Source organism: Cyprinus carpio, chromosome B20 (assembly GCF_018340385.1).
Source record: "Cyprinus carpio isolate SPL01 chromosome B20, ASM1834038v1, whole genome shotgun sequence".
Lineage (NCBI taxonomy): Eukaryota > Metazoa > Chordata > Actinopteri > Cypriniformes > Cyprinidae > Cyprinus > Cyprinus carpio.
Window position 1 is genome coordinate 6,104,458 of NC_056616.1, and position 16,096 is coordinate 6,120,553.

Sequence of the window (16,096 nt, forward strand, 5' to 3'; positions counted from 1 at the left end):
TTTAAAATAAAATATTACCACGAATGCACACAATCCACCCATTAGAACACAACGAGAGCTAAATTCAGGTGTTTGTGAGCTGTTGCTAAGTGTGGAAATAAAAGACAATTTGACAGCGCGAGACTGTCCAAGGGCAGAATAACATCGATCTCTCGAGCTCCAGGACACTGATTCTGGCTTTTCGTCGCAAGAACGAACAAATCACGTACAAGATTATTTCAAAATACATAATAGCTTGGCGAATATAAACGAAAACAGCCACGTGAACATAAACTGTTGAGAAATATATCTGAAGTGAATCTACTGGATTTGAATATTAAGTGACCGCATTTTCCAGCTGCTTCAATTTTAATCTATAAAAAAATACAGAAAATCATTCGTCTTGACTGCTTTTTTTTTGTATGTGTATGTATTCATGTATATTATTATTATTATTATTATTTATATATTTTTTTTTGCTCTAACAAGAATTAATCTATATTTAATTAAATCGATGACATGTTATTTTACATATGATTTGTCCATTTCTGCATCTAAACACCTATAAACCTAAAACATGCACTATTATAGCTACTATTGTTAGCAATTTCTCTATCGTCCAATTTAACTGGTGTACACACTTTTATTTTCATAATAAACTTGTTTTTTAGATTATAGACAGTTACAGTGGTCTATAATAAATATCATCAGGTTTTGTTCAAGCTGCTTAAAATGTTTGAAGTAGGCTAATTTTTTAAAAATGTAAATCCTAAAAAAAAAAAAAAAACCAAAACATTGGGAAACAGCCATATTTACGAAAAGGTGCTTAACCTATAGAAGAAAAACCTATGAATTATATTAGTGTTTAATTTTTAGTAATGACCATTTTTGTTGTCATAAAAACCTTCTTCATTACAATACAAAATTACAATTGTCAATAGTAAATATTATGAAAACAATAACTGTTGTACTTTTTCATCATTATATAGTTTATGTATTATAATTGTAAAAACAAAAACAAATTTAACAACTCACATAGTAATCATTCAACACTGCTTAAAAATGTAAATTGAAAATTAAACTCATGATTAAGCATGAAATAAGATACAGAATCAGTAAATTAGATTTTAATGTGGGTATATTGTCAGTAAACTAATCATTAAATATTTGTAATCATTCAAAAAATATTGCCCCCTTTCATAATGTTGTTCAGAAATGAAGGCCACAATGCTAATGTTGTCCACTCGATGGCACCACAGGATAGCAAATACTTCAAGATCTGTTCAAAGACTTGAAAATGTTCCATTTATGTGCATAAAGAAAAAATGCATATACATTCATTCTTTTTTCATAAACTTTAATAAAGTGAATCCTTTTCTGACAGTCTTAGGGGCTGGGTGACAGAGAGACAGAGACAGAGAGAGAGAGAGAGAGAGAGAGAGAGAGAGAGAGAGAGAGTTAACATCTCTTTAATCACCAGAAAAAAAACAATATTAATAATAATCAGTAATTGTGTTGTTGTTGTTTTTTTTTTTTTTTTTGCAATATCTGTATTGCAATAGTTTTGAATATTTCTCATGGGGATTTAATAATTTTTGACATTTCAGTCTGAGTTAAAACTCTTTTTTTTTTTCTTTTTTTTTTGATTCATTTCATCTGTAAAAGAACATTGCCTAATAATTCTGCACACCTGAATATAAGGAGTTTTTCTCTTCCAGCCTTCATGGACAATTACATATCACTCATAAATTATTAAATACAAAATTAATGGTAGTTATTAAGATTGATGTTGTTTGGAATTGGTAAAATGTGCTAGGAAAAAAAAATCTGAATATCAACATGCCTAATAATTATGCACGCGGTGGAAATCAATAAAGATTTTAGTAACACTTTATAATAAAGTCTAATTTGTTAACATTAGTAAATGCATTAACTAACATGAACAATATATTTTCACAGAATGTATTAATGTTTGTTGATTTTAGTTCACAGTGCATTAACTAATGTTAACAGATGAAACTTTTTTTTAAGTTTTGAATATTAACTCACATTGACATGCTATATAATTATTGTTCATGTTAATTAATATAGTTAATGCTAATTACTGAAACCTTTTTAAAAAGTGTTACTAAAGTTTTATATATTGTTCTTTGTGTGTGTCTTTCACAGTCTTGGTGGTTTGGGTTAACCCTTTAATTGCCGAATCCTATAAAACCAGACTGCCAGAGGGTTACTGTAAATGCATGTGCCCGCTGGGCACAGTTTACCTGATGCCACCGGGGTGGCGTTTGCACTGATGGCTTGAGCCCGCCATCGCTGCTTGCAGCTATATTTTTGTTTTGTTTTTTTGTTTTTTTAGAATAATTGTAGCTTACATAAATAGGTGAAGCAAAACAAATATGAATAATATTTGGATCGTCCCTTATTTTTTCCCTTATTTTCTTAAAGAATAAACACTTATTTTCTACAAGAATAAACATGATAACATATTATTAATTCATAGAAATAATTTAAGCAATTAAAACCTGATAACATATTAATTCATAGAAATAATTTAAGCATTTAAAAGCTTTTTTAAACAACTTGAACTTCAATACTATTAAACTGACTTTAAAATCTCAAGGAGTTTATAAGTTAAAAAGGGTAAAATGTCACAGTGCATGTTAAATAGCCTTAATGAACTTGTGTTAACAATATAATTAGAACTAACAATATAATTCGATTTTTTTTTTTTTTAAATGAACAATTCCTGTATAAAATGGGACAGCAACCTTTATAGCAAACATTTTTAAATCATCCACAGCTGAGCAACGCGCGAGGCAGGTTGAGCATGCGAAATGAATGTGCTGCAGAAAGTCATTTTCAGATGCAATGAAAATAAAAAAAAATAAAAAACCCTGGATAGCCTAGATTAGGCCCAGACTCTGTTCCTAAGTATATAATAATTAAAATTACTCCACAGTAACAAATTTTAACCGATTAATCGCCTATTTTCGTTTGCTGCATGTTATTTTATTTTATTTATTTATTTATTTATTTTTTAAAACAGGCTAAAAGATAAATTAAGTTTGTGAGAGGAAAAAAAATATATAAGTAATGTATAAGTTGCATTTTTTTACATTCAGAAATAATAACGGCTGGCCTAATAATGTTATAATGTGCCAACAGGATATTTTTAGTTCTCTTCACTTTACAACAAATCCTTTAAATTTAACAAATTTATCAGAACAGAACAATAATTACAAATATATAATTCTAATGGATAAATAAAATTGCAGTATATAATGTCACAGCCTTAACTATAAAACAAACAAAAAAATAAATGAATAATAATTTAAAACGAACCATAAGGTAAGGTTGGGCTCTCATTCGGGAGAAATCCAAACGTTTCCATATTCGTGATGTTGCCTATTTCAAGCTTAACTATTATTCATTAGGAAAAATAGGCTTTTTAGTTCACACGTGTTTCAGTATCGACAAAAAAAAAAAAAAAAAAAAAAATCATAATTAACAAAAATATGCCAAAGTGGACCGCTGCTCGCGCCGAATGGCACGGTGAACGACTACTGTTTCCAATTAATGTCCGCGAGGCACCAGCGCGATCAAACAGCTGAAACAGAAAATACTAAATTTTTGGTCACACAGTAAAGGCATAATTCAAAAATGCAAGGTGTTAGCAATTTGAAAAATCAAGAATAATAACAGAATTAATAATAATTATTGCTAAATGCTGGACCGTTCTCATTTCGATCTGCAAATGGAACCTGAAGGATTTTTTTTAAACCAAGAATGAACCGAAATGAAAACATTTAGCTTTTTATCCGTATATATAGGCCTTATATTTAATGACGGTTTAATAACAATAGCATGCATAAGATCCTTTGTGTAAAGGTCTTTCTTTTAATTTTTGATGAGTAGACTGTAGCCTAAGACTATCCTACATTTTGAAATTAACTCACTGTACATTTTTAATGGTTTTTAAAGATGGTACAATGTTATATCATAATGTTATTATTGTTTTACCTCCTCCTTTTATCTCATTTTACAATTACATTCAGTTCGCAATCCGTCCCTTTGCGCCACCTGGCAGTAGTTTCGCGAATGAATTTAACACGCGACTGACTTGCAGTTAACGCCGCGGTCCTGCGGCGGCGGTATGCGCAGCGGTAGTACCCATTTTGGTTGTCTACCATCTGTAAATACATTAACAACATCTCCAGAATTGCTCTGAGAGACACTTCATGAGCATTTGACCGTTTGATTTGAGTAAAACTAGCTCATACCACATACACAGAACTATAAAGGTATTCACGGCAACCCGTCAAAATCAAAGTCTGGTTTGATTTGAAGACAAATGAGTATTCTCATCTCGAGCAGGAGAAGTAGAAGTGGTTATATAACTGCATGAGAGGATAATATGAGCTGTAAATTTCGCGCTGACATGTTGCAAACTTTATTTAAAGGGGTCATATGATGTTGCTAAAAGAACATTATTTTATGCATTTGGTGTAATGAAATGTGTTTATGTGGTTTAAGGTTCAAAAAACACATCATTTTCCACATAATGTACATTATTGTATCTCCTCTATGCCCCGCCTTCTGAAACGCATCGTTTTTTACAAAGCTCATCGGTCTGAAAAGCGAGCTGTGCTCTGATTGGCCAGCTATCCAGTGCATTGTAACTGGCCAAATGTTTCAAGCGTCTGATGGAAATGTTACACCCCTCAACATATATACTGTTATGGTGTGTCCCAGTCAAACCACATGTGACGACCCCAGGCTGGACTCCACTTCATCCACGGTGAAAGCCGACCCGGCAATCCACAGCGCGAAGTTGATGAATTTCCTCAGCAACCAGCACGGATCAGCTCTAGTCATGACAAAGCAGATATCGTGCTCTTTTGGAAGGCCAAACAAAGTAGTTTCACTTTCACAATGAAACACTCAGCTTCTCCATGAAATGGCGCCGGCGGCAACAGTGAGAATAAAAGGCACGCCTTCTTTCTTTACGTGAACATTTGGACGGTGTTTTGCAAATCTTTAAACAAGTTTTTTGTTTAAACAAGCCGTTTTAGGGGGGCGTGGACAAATCTTAAATTTTATAAAGAATATCTCTTTGGATTTGAGACTTTAGTCTTTACAACTTTACAGATCTTCTTTATGCACCAAGAGCTTGTAACACTCCAAAGAGAAAGGAAAAATTGAAATCGCATCATATGACCCCTTTAACATCACAACTGACAAACATACGGAATAATCAGAGTCAGATACTGAAATGTATTTTGACGTCACTAGAGGGAAATATCCTGATTTATTAATAAAGTAATGTAAACGCAGATTACTTGCGTTGTCAGGTTACTGATGTGCATGTTAACGGGGAAACCTGGTTATTTTAATAAGCTGATATTTGTGAGTTATCATCTTACTGGTGTGCATCTTAACATGCTCATTGTGCTTATTACTATTTTTCAGTAGAATTATAGCCTACTACTACTACTACTACTACTAAAATGAAACAAACATTATTTCTAAAGGAATAATCACAACATTTCTTCCATGTTTTAATTTTAATTGTAAATCTCCTTTGTTTGCCAAAAAAAATAAAGTTTGCTTAATTTTCAATAATTAAAAGATAAAATAAATTGTTTTATGCCTTCATTTGATCACCAGAAAAAATTTAATACATAACACAGAACTTCTGAGAAAAAAAAACATACGGCTACTTTAAGAAAAAAAAAATGAATAAATTAAGTTGTTTTATGCATTCAAATAATTAGACATGCTAAAAAACAGAATTACAATACAGGTAACAATAAAAAATATGGTAAGAAAAAATTAAACATTTCATAGGGCCCTAAACAAGTAATTTTTGTGAAAATGTATAAGTTTCATGATTTTAATAAATTAGACATGCTTTTTTGATTAATACAATTTAATTTAACTATTAAAAAGGAGTCGAGAAAAATGGAAACAAAAAAAAACAGAATCCAGAAATAATAAAACGGAAAAAACGGAATTTGGAAAAAAATAAAATGGAATTTAGGAAAAAATTAAATGGATTTCATAGGGGCCTATGAAAGTTATTATAACGTGTTACCCACTAACCAGTTTTAAATTCCAGTTTACAATGTGTTACAAGGTGCCCTGCTATTATTAAACTATGCTATTCTGTGAAATTAGCAATCTACCGTAATTCCTTAAATAAAAACCGGTAGTCAAATAAACGCCGGGCCTCTGATAGTGGCCGGGGGCGTGGTCAACACGGACAAATAAAGGCCGGGGGAAAATTCACTAAATATATCCAAGCCCCCGATGTGATGTGGAACCAACCCTTCAAGGCGAGCCTGCATGATGCCTATGATCAGTGGATGGCAGGGGATGCAGATAAGGAGTACACAACCGGAGGTAACTTAAAAGCCCCCGCCCGACGTCTGCTTGTGGACTGGGTGGTCGCTGCCTGGAACAAACTGGACGTGGATATGATCAAAAAGTCTTTCAAAGTTTGTGAACTGTCTGTGAAAACTGACGGGAGCGAAGATGACCTCATCCTCTGCTTCAGGGAGGGACAGCCTTGCGCCGCTGGAAGGGAGGTGCTCGATCCAGTTCGACAGCAGGGCCGGGAGAACCGGCGCGAAGCACTTCAGGACAAGGAAGATGAAGAGGAGCTGTTTAACAATGAACTTGTAGTTCTTGATGATGGTGAGGATGGTGATTTTGAGGAGGAGGACTGACCACCAAATATTATGTTATGGGTAATTACACCGTTTCATTTATCAAGTTAAGCTGCGACGATGTTATTTTTAAGCAATTTTGTTCGGATTTTGCTTGCAGCTGAATGTTATTGGATATCAGCAGTTGACTGTGCTGTCATTACTTTTGTCTTTTGACTTTAATCAAAGTTACGGTATCTAGAGTAGCGTTACTTCAGATTTGTTGTTGTTGTTGTTTTCATACCGGTTATAGATACCGTCTGTAACGTTAATCAGATACTGGTGTGCTGCAAACCAGCAATGTGTTTTACATAGCTACCGTGTGCTCTTATTGTGATCTACCAGCAATACTGTACTACTTGTATTTGAAATAAACACTCTTACAGGGTTCAAACTGACACAATGGTGGTGTTTGATTACCGTAATTCTGACCCAAATTGCTTTGTCGCCCCTCTGGATGTTGTTGTATATGGTGATATTTTTGCAAATATTTCTTAAAAAAATAATGATCTATGTCTACTGGAACGCTATCGCTTTTAATTTAAAATGGTTTATTTAAAATAATTATTTATCAAACAGATGGAATTAGAAATAAAGGCCTGCCTCTAATAAAAGCCTGCTTCAAATAAAAGCCTGTTACCTTCTGCAGTTCAGGTAAATAAAGGCCCCGGTTTTTATTTGAGGAATTACGGTAATTTACACCATTTACTTATACGAGTTTTAATGAGAAACCACAATTAACAAGTGAATAAAGACTGACAATCGATGTTTAATTTTCAGAAATTATTATTTTAAGAAATGCAAATCATTTTGGCTTGTTTGTGTGTTTCGTGTTCTATGAGAGGTGTGTGTGGAGGGAAGGGAGTGTGTCTCTGTGTTTTTCTAAATGTCTGAATGTGTTTCTTCATCTATTTGCCCACATTGTTTTGAACTATATACTGTATAACTGTGTATTGCGATCAGGGCTGTCTCAAGCATGGTTGAAATGTGTTCGTTGTCAAACTACAAAATTATATTATTTATTATTATTCTTAAAAAAAGCTATTTTATTTTATTTGAAAAGGAAAATAGTTTGTAGCTTTTATTTTTTTTTATTAGATCAGATAACATTTTAAGATGTCATATGGTCGTATTACAACGTGCCCCTCACATGTTACAATGTACCCCACCTACGGGGCATGTTGTCACATTTTACTTCTATTCTTTTGAGGTAAATAACGAAAAATGTATACACTGTAATTATGAAACAAACAAAAAAAACATACAACAAACACTTCACATATACAGATAAAGTGCAATAAAGACTCAATAATACATTATAAGAAAGCCTGTATAAAAAGATATGTCTTAAGACGTGTTTTAAAAGTCAGCAGGCAATCACTGTTACGAATATCAGGGGGAAGGGAGTTCCATAGGTGGGGGGCAGCATAGCTAAAAGATCTGGCACCCATGTTAGTTAGTCGAATCCGTGGTACCACAAGAGAAATTGAAGATAAGGATCTAAGAGCATGTTAAGGGGTGTAAACATGAAGAAGTTGAGTAAGGAATTGGGGTGCAAGATTATGAAGTGCCCTGTAAGTAAGTAGCAAGATCTTGAATTCAACTCGATACTTTACTGGAAGCCAGTGGAATTGCTGAAGAACAGGATAAATGTGCTCAGTAGAGGGTGTTCTATAAAAGAACAAGAGCTGCAGAACTCTGGACCAACTGGAGCTTACGTAGAAATTTAGATGGAGCACCAGTGAGAAGGGCATTACAATAGTCTATACGTGAAGTGACTAGTGCATGAACAAGAACTGCTGTATTATTGGTTGAGAGAAAGGGACGGAGACGGTTAATATTACTCAAGTGGCAATATTATTAATTTGAGTTTCAAAAGACAGTGTGCTATCCATGATAACACCCAAACCTTTAACCTGAGAGGAAGGACAGATTGCATTAATGTCAATGTACAAGGAAAAACAATTAGATTTAGGCAAAACAGATCTAGTGCCAACAAGAAGGGCCTCAGTTTTGTTCCAATTTATCTTCAGGAAGTTAGCTGAAAGCCAATCTATAATTTCAGTTTAACAGCTGGACAAAGATGGTGGAGGTAAAGAACCAGTAGGTATGGCAGACAGGTAAAGTTGGGTGTCATCCGCATAACAATGAAAATTAATACCATGTTTCCTTAAAATATAACCAAGAGGGAGTATATAAATAATGAAAAGAAGCGAGCCCAAAACAGAACCCTGGGGAACACCAGTGGTGACTGTGGATGTTCTTGATCTGAAACTTTTTAATTGAATACGCTGAGCGCGTCCAGAAAGATACGACCTAAACCAAGACAGAGGAGTGCCAGTAATCCCAATAGAAGCTAATCTGTCGAGTAGTATCTTATGTGCGACAGAATCAAAGGCAGCACTCAAATCAAGAAGGACAAATATGGTTAAAAGCCCAGAGTCAGCTGCCAGCAACAGATCATTGGTTATTCTGACAAGAGCAGTCTCAGTACTATAATGGGGACGAAAACCAGATTGAAATTGTTCATACAAATTATTATTAGAAAGATATTCATGAATTTGAACTACAATACACCTTTCCACTATCTTAGAGATAAACGGTAAATTTGAAATTGGATGAAAATTATCCAAGTTAAATGGATCAGCCCCTGGTTTCTTAAGTATGGGAGTAATAATAGCAGATTTAAGAGATGGAGGCACAGAACCAGCAACAGTGAAGTGTGAACAATTTTAGAAATCAATGGCGACAGGGCTGGTAAACAAGCTTTCACTAAAGGAGTTGGAAGAGGGTCTTATTAGACAAGTCGAAGATTTGGATTTATTTATCAGACCCACTATCTCTGAAGTAGTCGGTAGTGTAAAGGTAGAGAAAACAGAGTGAGGAGGTGCGTGAGAGATAGATTGACAGGAGCCATGGTGGAAAGTAATATCAAGTAAATTGCTGATGTACATTTTTAATCATAGACTCAAAAAAAAGTCATAAAACGATCACATAAGTCAGTGGAATACATATCAGATGGCAAAGAATCAGGAGGTTTCGCAGAATATTGTTTACCACTGAGAAAAGAAACCTGGAGTTCCCATTGATGACTCCAATTATGTTAGAATAATAATCAGATTTAGCTTTGGACAGTGCATTTTTATAGTTTTGAATATGTTCAGCATACATTTCTTTATGAACAGTAAGGCCAGAACTGACAAACAAACGCTCTAACCTACAGCCTTTAGTTTTAAGTTCATGCAGTTCAGGTGAAAACCAAGGAGCTGAATGTACAAATGAAACAGTTCGAGCTTTCACAGGTGCAAAATCATCTAAAATCATGTTCAGTCCATCATTGTAATATGAAACCAGCTCATCAACAATAGAGAAATCAGATTTACTGGAAAAGCTGGAAAGTTCAACAGCAAGGGTAGGCACATCAATGTTCTTAATATTCCAAAATGTGATTGGACGACAAATCAAAAAGACACCAACAGGTGATCTGATATGGACAGATCAGAAACAGTACAATTATAAGGTGTTGTACTAGAACAGCAAACGAGATCAAGAGTATGCCCCTTAGAATGAGTGGAAATTAATGTGGATAAAATAATTATACTCTGAACCCCATGTGGATTTACACAAACTTAGAACGTCAAAAAGTGGTGTGCCCCCGCTCCCCTACGTACATCCGTAGCTTTTTAAGATCTTAATTTCCATGACATTTTTAGGGCTGGACATAAAGCAATAAGCCCCAAGAAGCCATGGTTATAATCACAATAATAAGATTCTACAACCAAAAGAACCTGTTTTTTTTGTTGTTGTTGTTGTTTTATGAATAGTTATGAATAATCTTTTGTTTGCGTCCATCAAAAAGTATATGCAATTAAAAAAAATAATAATAAAATGAGAAAGTTTGAGTCAGTATTTACATGGCTTTTTAAAAAAATAAGCATGAATACACTATAAAATATATTAAACAATGTTGTTGAATAACATGCCACCTTGCTGGATATCCAGTGCAACACAAACCCTATCCTGCAATTCAGACAAATCTGGGTCTCTGGATGCACAGTCATACCTGCTCTTCAGCTTGAGCGGAGTCTGTGAAACGCACACCAACAGATCTAGACCGTCTTCTGTTACCTGTGCCTGCACTGCCATAATCTCTTAGAGGGGACGTGGGAAGGTATCGCCTCCTATCTACTGGACAGAGAGAAAGAGATCTAGAATTTACGTACTTCTTACAGATATTATCTGTGTCTCATTTTAAAGGCTGCGCCCTCAAGACAATCCATTTGTTGGCCACATAGGTCATGTCAAGACAAGTCAAGCCACCTTTATTTCTATAGCGCTTTATAGAATACTGTGTCAAAACAGCTTTACAAAGATAAACATCAGAACCCATTTTGGAATATAAACTATGGACATTCTGCAGTAACGTAGCTCTAAAAGACAATAGTGTCATTATTTAGCTCAAGTCGGTGCAGTGTTGGTTCAGTTCAGATCAATAACTGTGAAGTTCATCAATCTGAATTCAATTCAGAAAAGGCAGCAATTTTGTCATTCAGCTTGAGTCAATACTGATTCTATTCAGCAGGGGCCGGTTGCATAAACTGTTTAGACTAGTCTTAAAAAGTTATTCATCTAATTTTTTTTCTTTAAAACTGGTCATAACTTTTTTAATTCAGTTTTGAAAAGGTAGATTGGTCTTATTTGTATTGGAAAAGTAAGACTGATTTACCCTTGGCAACTGCTAGTTGGTCAAACTTGTTCTTAAGACACAGTCTTAGCATGGTGACTTAGTTTATGCAACTGGCCCCAGTTCAACACCAGTGTCAATATTGCAAGATGCAATTCAGTTGTAAAGCAGCTCTACAGAAGACAACAGTGCCATCATCCACCTTAAATGAGGTTCAAATTTTCTCATTCAATGGTTCAGTCAGTGCAGTCAAAACTGACACTGAAGAGGTCTCATTTCAGAAAAGTAACTATTATCAAATGTACTGTTATTACCCGTGAACTGTAAATTACTGTAATTTCTTTCTTTGAAAAAAAGTGAAAGTGACGTGACGACATACAGCCAAGTATAGTGACCCATACTCAGAATTCGTGCTCTGCATTTAACCCATCCAAAGTGCACACACAGCAGTGAACACACACCCGGTGCAGTGGGCAGCCATTTATGCTGCTGCGCCCGGGGAGCAGCTGGGGGTTCGGTGCCTTGCTCAAGGGCACCTCAGTCGTGGTATTGCCGGCCTGAGACTCAAACCCACAACCTTAGGGTTTGGAGTCAAACTCTCTAACCATTAGGCCACGACTTCCCCACAGCTTACTTGGAATGTAATGGTCACTTTTCTGAAATGAGGCAGCTGCAACGATGTATGTGGTTGACAAATGCGAACTTAGGTGGGCGCAGCCTTCGAAACGAGAAACAGCAATTTTCTCATAAAAGAAGAAAGTTAAATGCAATTTTGTGTAAAATGTCTTAGCTTGTACATCGCAATAAAAAATTAATCTAGAAGGAGATAACACCAATGCATTGTGGGATACAGTATTTTAACAGTGTAACAGTATAATCTGGTAATATATTGCACATTTTGGCAAAAAATAAAAACTAGTACTTTTGAGTGGGAAGAGTATAGAATATACTATTTATTATAATTATTACAAATAATAACCTGTACAAATAATAAATGTGTTGACAAGATTCCACTAATTAAATCAAGCAAGCTATAGCTTGTTTAGTACCTGTGGTGCTGCCGTCTTCCAGGTCAGTGGTGTGCAGTGTGGAGAGGGAGGCACTCCACCCACCAGTGGACCTCCTGAGCTGCTGCGCCTGCAGATGCTGGATGGACTCCTCTAAGCTCTCCCTGAGCTAGAACACAGGGCATGCTCTCAAAACAACACTCTTATCTGAAATCAGAGACAATCCCATACCATTTTGTGCACCAATACTCACTGTCGCCATGGCTTCAGCTTGGCCATCTGTGTGTTCCTTATACTGTCCCAACATCCGATCTACTTTGTTTAGATTTCGGCTTGTGTCCTGCACAAAACACAAGCTTGCATGTTAAAAGACTCCAGCGATCTCTGTTCTACACACCAGAGCCGGTGTTCACGTGCAATGAATAAAAACAGCTTACTTGTAGAGTGTTTGCTAAAGTGTCAATTTTGTCAGATATGTCTGATACATGAGTGTCCCTGGGAAACCCGCTATCAGGCCTCGTTCGGCGCTTTCTGACCCGCGATCGATTCCCCGTGGGCCTGTCATAGGTGTCAGATTCACTGGAGGAGTCCATGCTGGCATGAGCCAAAGGATGAAAATAAGAAACAGCACTAACGTTAATCTGAAATCAGAAACCAATTTCACCAGTCCTGACACTTGCATTAAGTTATCTGTTTGCCTAGCTGATAGACGTGTGTAATTACAACTGGCGAGAAAATATTCCGCTTAATTAATGTTTAAGGCTGATTATCACTGGTCTAGTTTATGAAATCGTCAATTTTATGTAAACAAAGACGTAAACACTCGACTTGGCACAGTTTACGTTAAAGTATCAAGCTAGTTAGCTTCGTGCTTACAGATTTTCTTTGTTAAAAAGTCGTGTCCGTATGTATAATATATTGCGAAATCACAAAATTGCAAACCTACAAAAACAGTACATAAAACTACTCCTACCCGTGTGGCCAACAGTTTGAAGGTTATCTTGTGTGATCAATGTAAGGCACCGCCATCCTCTGCTATGGCAACTTAAACTGGCCGCCTAACAGGAAAACAACAAACGCTATGAATCATGGGAGTTGTAGTTTTGACACTCGCGCCGCACCTGTTACGTTTCAGAACAATTCCTTCATATATTATGTTTTGTTATATAAAAAAGCAGTGATGCAGGAATGATTCCAGCGGGGAAAAATATATACATATTTAAATTTAATAAAATGTTTTTGGCTGATGGCACCCACTCATGTGAAACAGCTAGCTAGCTAGCTCGCTCTCTCTCTCGCTCTCTCTCTCTCTCTCTCTCTCTCTCTCTCTCTCTCTCTCTCGCTATAAAGGTTTGTAACTGTTCATAAAGTGGGGTTCGGTTACGGTTCGGTACGTTTTCGATACAGCAAAAAGAAAGAAATGCCTGAGAAATTTCCTTGATTTTTACCAATTTTATATGATGATTTGTTACGGTGATTTGTTTTGCCTTGTTTGAATCAGTTCTAAATGCCTACCTAAATGCTGCGGGGATATTTTGTAGAGTGTGTGTATATCCTTGTTTTCGTCTCGTTCCATAATCACACAATATAAAAAAAAAAATCCTCCTCCTATAAAACTATATAGTATTTGGGGGGGGGGGGGGGGGGGACTGCACAAATATATTAATGTTCACCTTTTATTTGTATTTAGCCTTCATACAAACAACAAATGTGAAATCACTGTTAAATAAATCTAAGACTCTCAGGCTTACCTTAATAATATTAATATCTTTAACTTTAAACTATAACATTCATATATACTGAAACAAAAGTGCTTCAGCCAGGATAAAGAATATGAAAAATGCTCAGAGTAGCTGCAGAAAACAAAAACACAAACTTAAAATATGTTTCTGGAGACGGGCTCAATCTCTGCCAGCAGGAGGTGCTTTTGGAGCTTATCAGTTAAAAATGAAAATGCCATCGAAACTTTCCTGAAGACAGTTGCTTCCCCTCAAAGATGCATTCATATAAAACACCCGCGCTGCGTTTTGATTTTGAAACGTATAGTGCTTATGTTTATTCAACGAAGTCAATCGCCACAAATAAATCAATGTACACACTAGAAAAATGGTGTGGTAAATGTGGACAAACCCAGCGATTGGTTTTTTTTCAACCAACAGTTGGAATAAATTTTTAACCCAACCTCTGGGCAGTAACTCAGCCGCTAGGTCAAAACAACCAATGCTGGGTTATTTGTCCATATTTTACCCAGCGCTGGGTTGTATTTAACCCAGCATTTTTTAGAAACACTGGTATCATAATATCGGAAATGTGTTTGAAAATAATATCCCCGTTATTGAAAAAAAAAAAAAAAAAAAAAAATATATATATATATATATATATATATATATATATTATTGTCCAGCCCACTAGCCATATTGCAACGAACGAGCTAGTCCGGACTATGCCTGATTGGAGAGGTGTGTTTTTCTTCTTTGGGGGCTTTTGCGTCGTTTGGGCTGCCTTGTCGAGCACAGTGGCAGAGAACATTCTATTTCACACAATTTAAGCTCTTTTATTTTCCAAACATAATAGGATTAGTTCAACGAATCGTTCGGTTTGTCATGCGTTCCGAACCGAAACCCTCGTACAGAACGGTTCAATACGAATAGGCCTACGTGTATCGTTATACAACGCATTTATTAGTAAATGAGAGACTAATGAGAGATGTTGCTTACAATTATTCAGTTCCCATAGAAACCGCAAGGGCGCATCAGGCGTCCGCCTCACTCACAGCCTCTCTAACTCTCACTGACTACACTCAATCAAGTTTGAGCTTTTAAAGTGCTCGTCAGTGTTTGTGTCACTGTTTAATGGTCAAAAACCGAGTGAAGAGACTGCAGTTTTCCAGCGGAAGAAAATAAATGTATTCTTTATATAATGGCGACAAATGTGCTGTTGATGCTGATACTGTCAATTGTGTGTGTGATCGGATATATGAATGCATGTCCTCAAAACTGCGAGTGTTCCCAATGGAAAGCCTTCGCCGTCTCATGCATGGGCATAGATGTCATTCCAACGTTTCCCCCAATGACAGAATTCTTGTAAGTATTCATTCTTTTTTTTTTCTTCTTTTTTTTTCTTTTGTTGTTGTTGTTGTTTTCGTGTTTGTGTGCTTGTGTTGTGATTTTATGGACATTTTGGCAGTTTAGAGAATTATCTGAACAACATTCACAAATCTAATAAACTTAAGTGAGAACTACAGATTATTACCACAGAGTGTTATTTCTAATTTAACCAAAAAACAATAGTGAACAGTTTATTAATTGGTACAGTATATATATAACATAGCCTACATGAACAATTAGCAATTATAACAGTTATAGCAATTATAACACTTATAATGTGACACTACACTTAGGCCTGTGATGTACAGTACGTGTTAGGTGAACCTTACAGTAGATAGATAGATAGATAGATAGATAGATAGATAGATAGATAGATAGATAGATAGATACTTTTGCTTTCTGCTCTGTTTAAATGCTCCTAGGGTCCTATGTATGTCTTTCCTAAAGTTTATTCTGGGTGAGAAGGGTACATCAGCCCCAGGGCCATTGCAATACTGTTTATTGTGCAGGGGCCCCTTGTGCAAACTTGTGGTCTGGGGTGGGAGACAGCCCTGATCAGCCCTCTCATTGTTTTGCAATTACCCTACACTGAGAGATAATCAAGTTAGG

General features: G+C 35.7%; 2 protein-coding genes across 2 annotated transcripts in view; one reads left to right on the forward strand and one right to left on the reverse strand.

Annotated features, from left to right (window-relative positions):
- The window catches only part of LOC109113217 (centrosomal protein of 128 kDa-like), a 158,194-nt gene extending 144,732 nt beyond the window's left edge, over positions 1–13,462 (reverse strand). Inside the window, exons 1-5 of the mRNA XM_042747132.1 lie at positions 13,354–13,462; positions 12,818–12,974; positions 12,634–12,720; positions 12,423–12,549; positions 10,753–10,874 (exon numbers count right to left, since the gene is read on the reverse strand). Of these exons, the coding sequence (XP_042603066.1) occupies positions 10,753–10,874; positions 12,423–12,549; positions 12,634–12,720; positions 12,818–12,973 (492 nt within the window). The 5' untranslated portion in view covers position 12,974; positions 13,354–13,462. The remainder of the gene's footprint in view (positions 1–10,752; positions 10,875–12,422; positions 12,550–12,633; positions 12,721–12,817; positions 12,975–13,353) is intronic.
- A 1,660-nt stretch (positions 13,463–15,122) lies between these two features.
- The window catches only part of LOC109069715 (thyrotropin receptor-like), a 31,659-nt gene continuing 30,685 nt past the window's right edge, over positions 15,123–16,096 (forward strand). Inside the window, exon 1 of the mRNA XM_042746857.1 lies at positions 15,123–15,463. Within this exon, the coding sequence (XP_042602791.1) occupies positions 15,300–15,463 (164 nt within the window). The 5' untranslated portion in view covers positions 15,123–15,299. The remainder of the gene's footprint in view (positions 15,464–16,096) is intronic.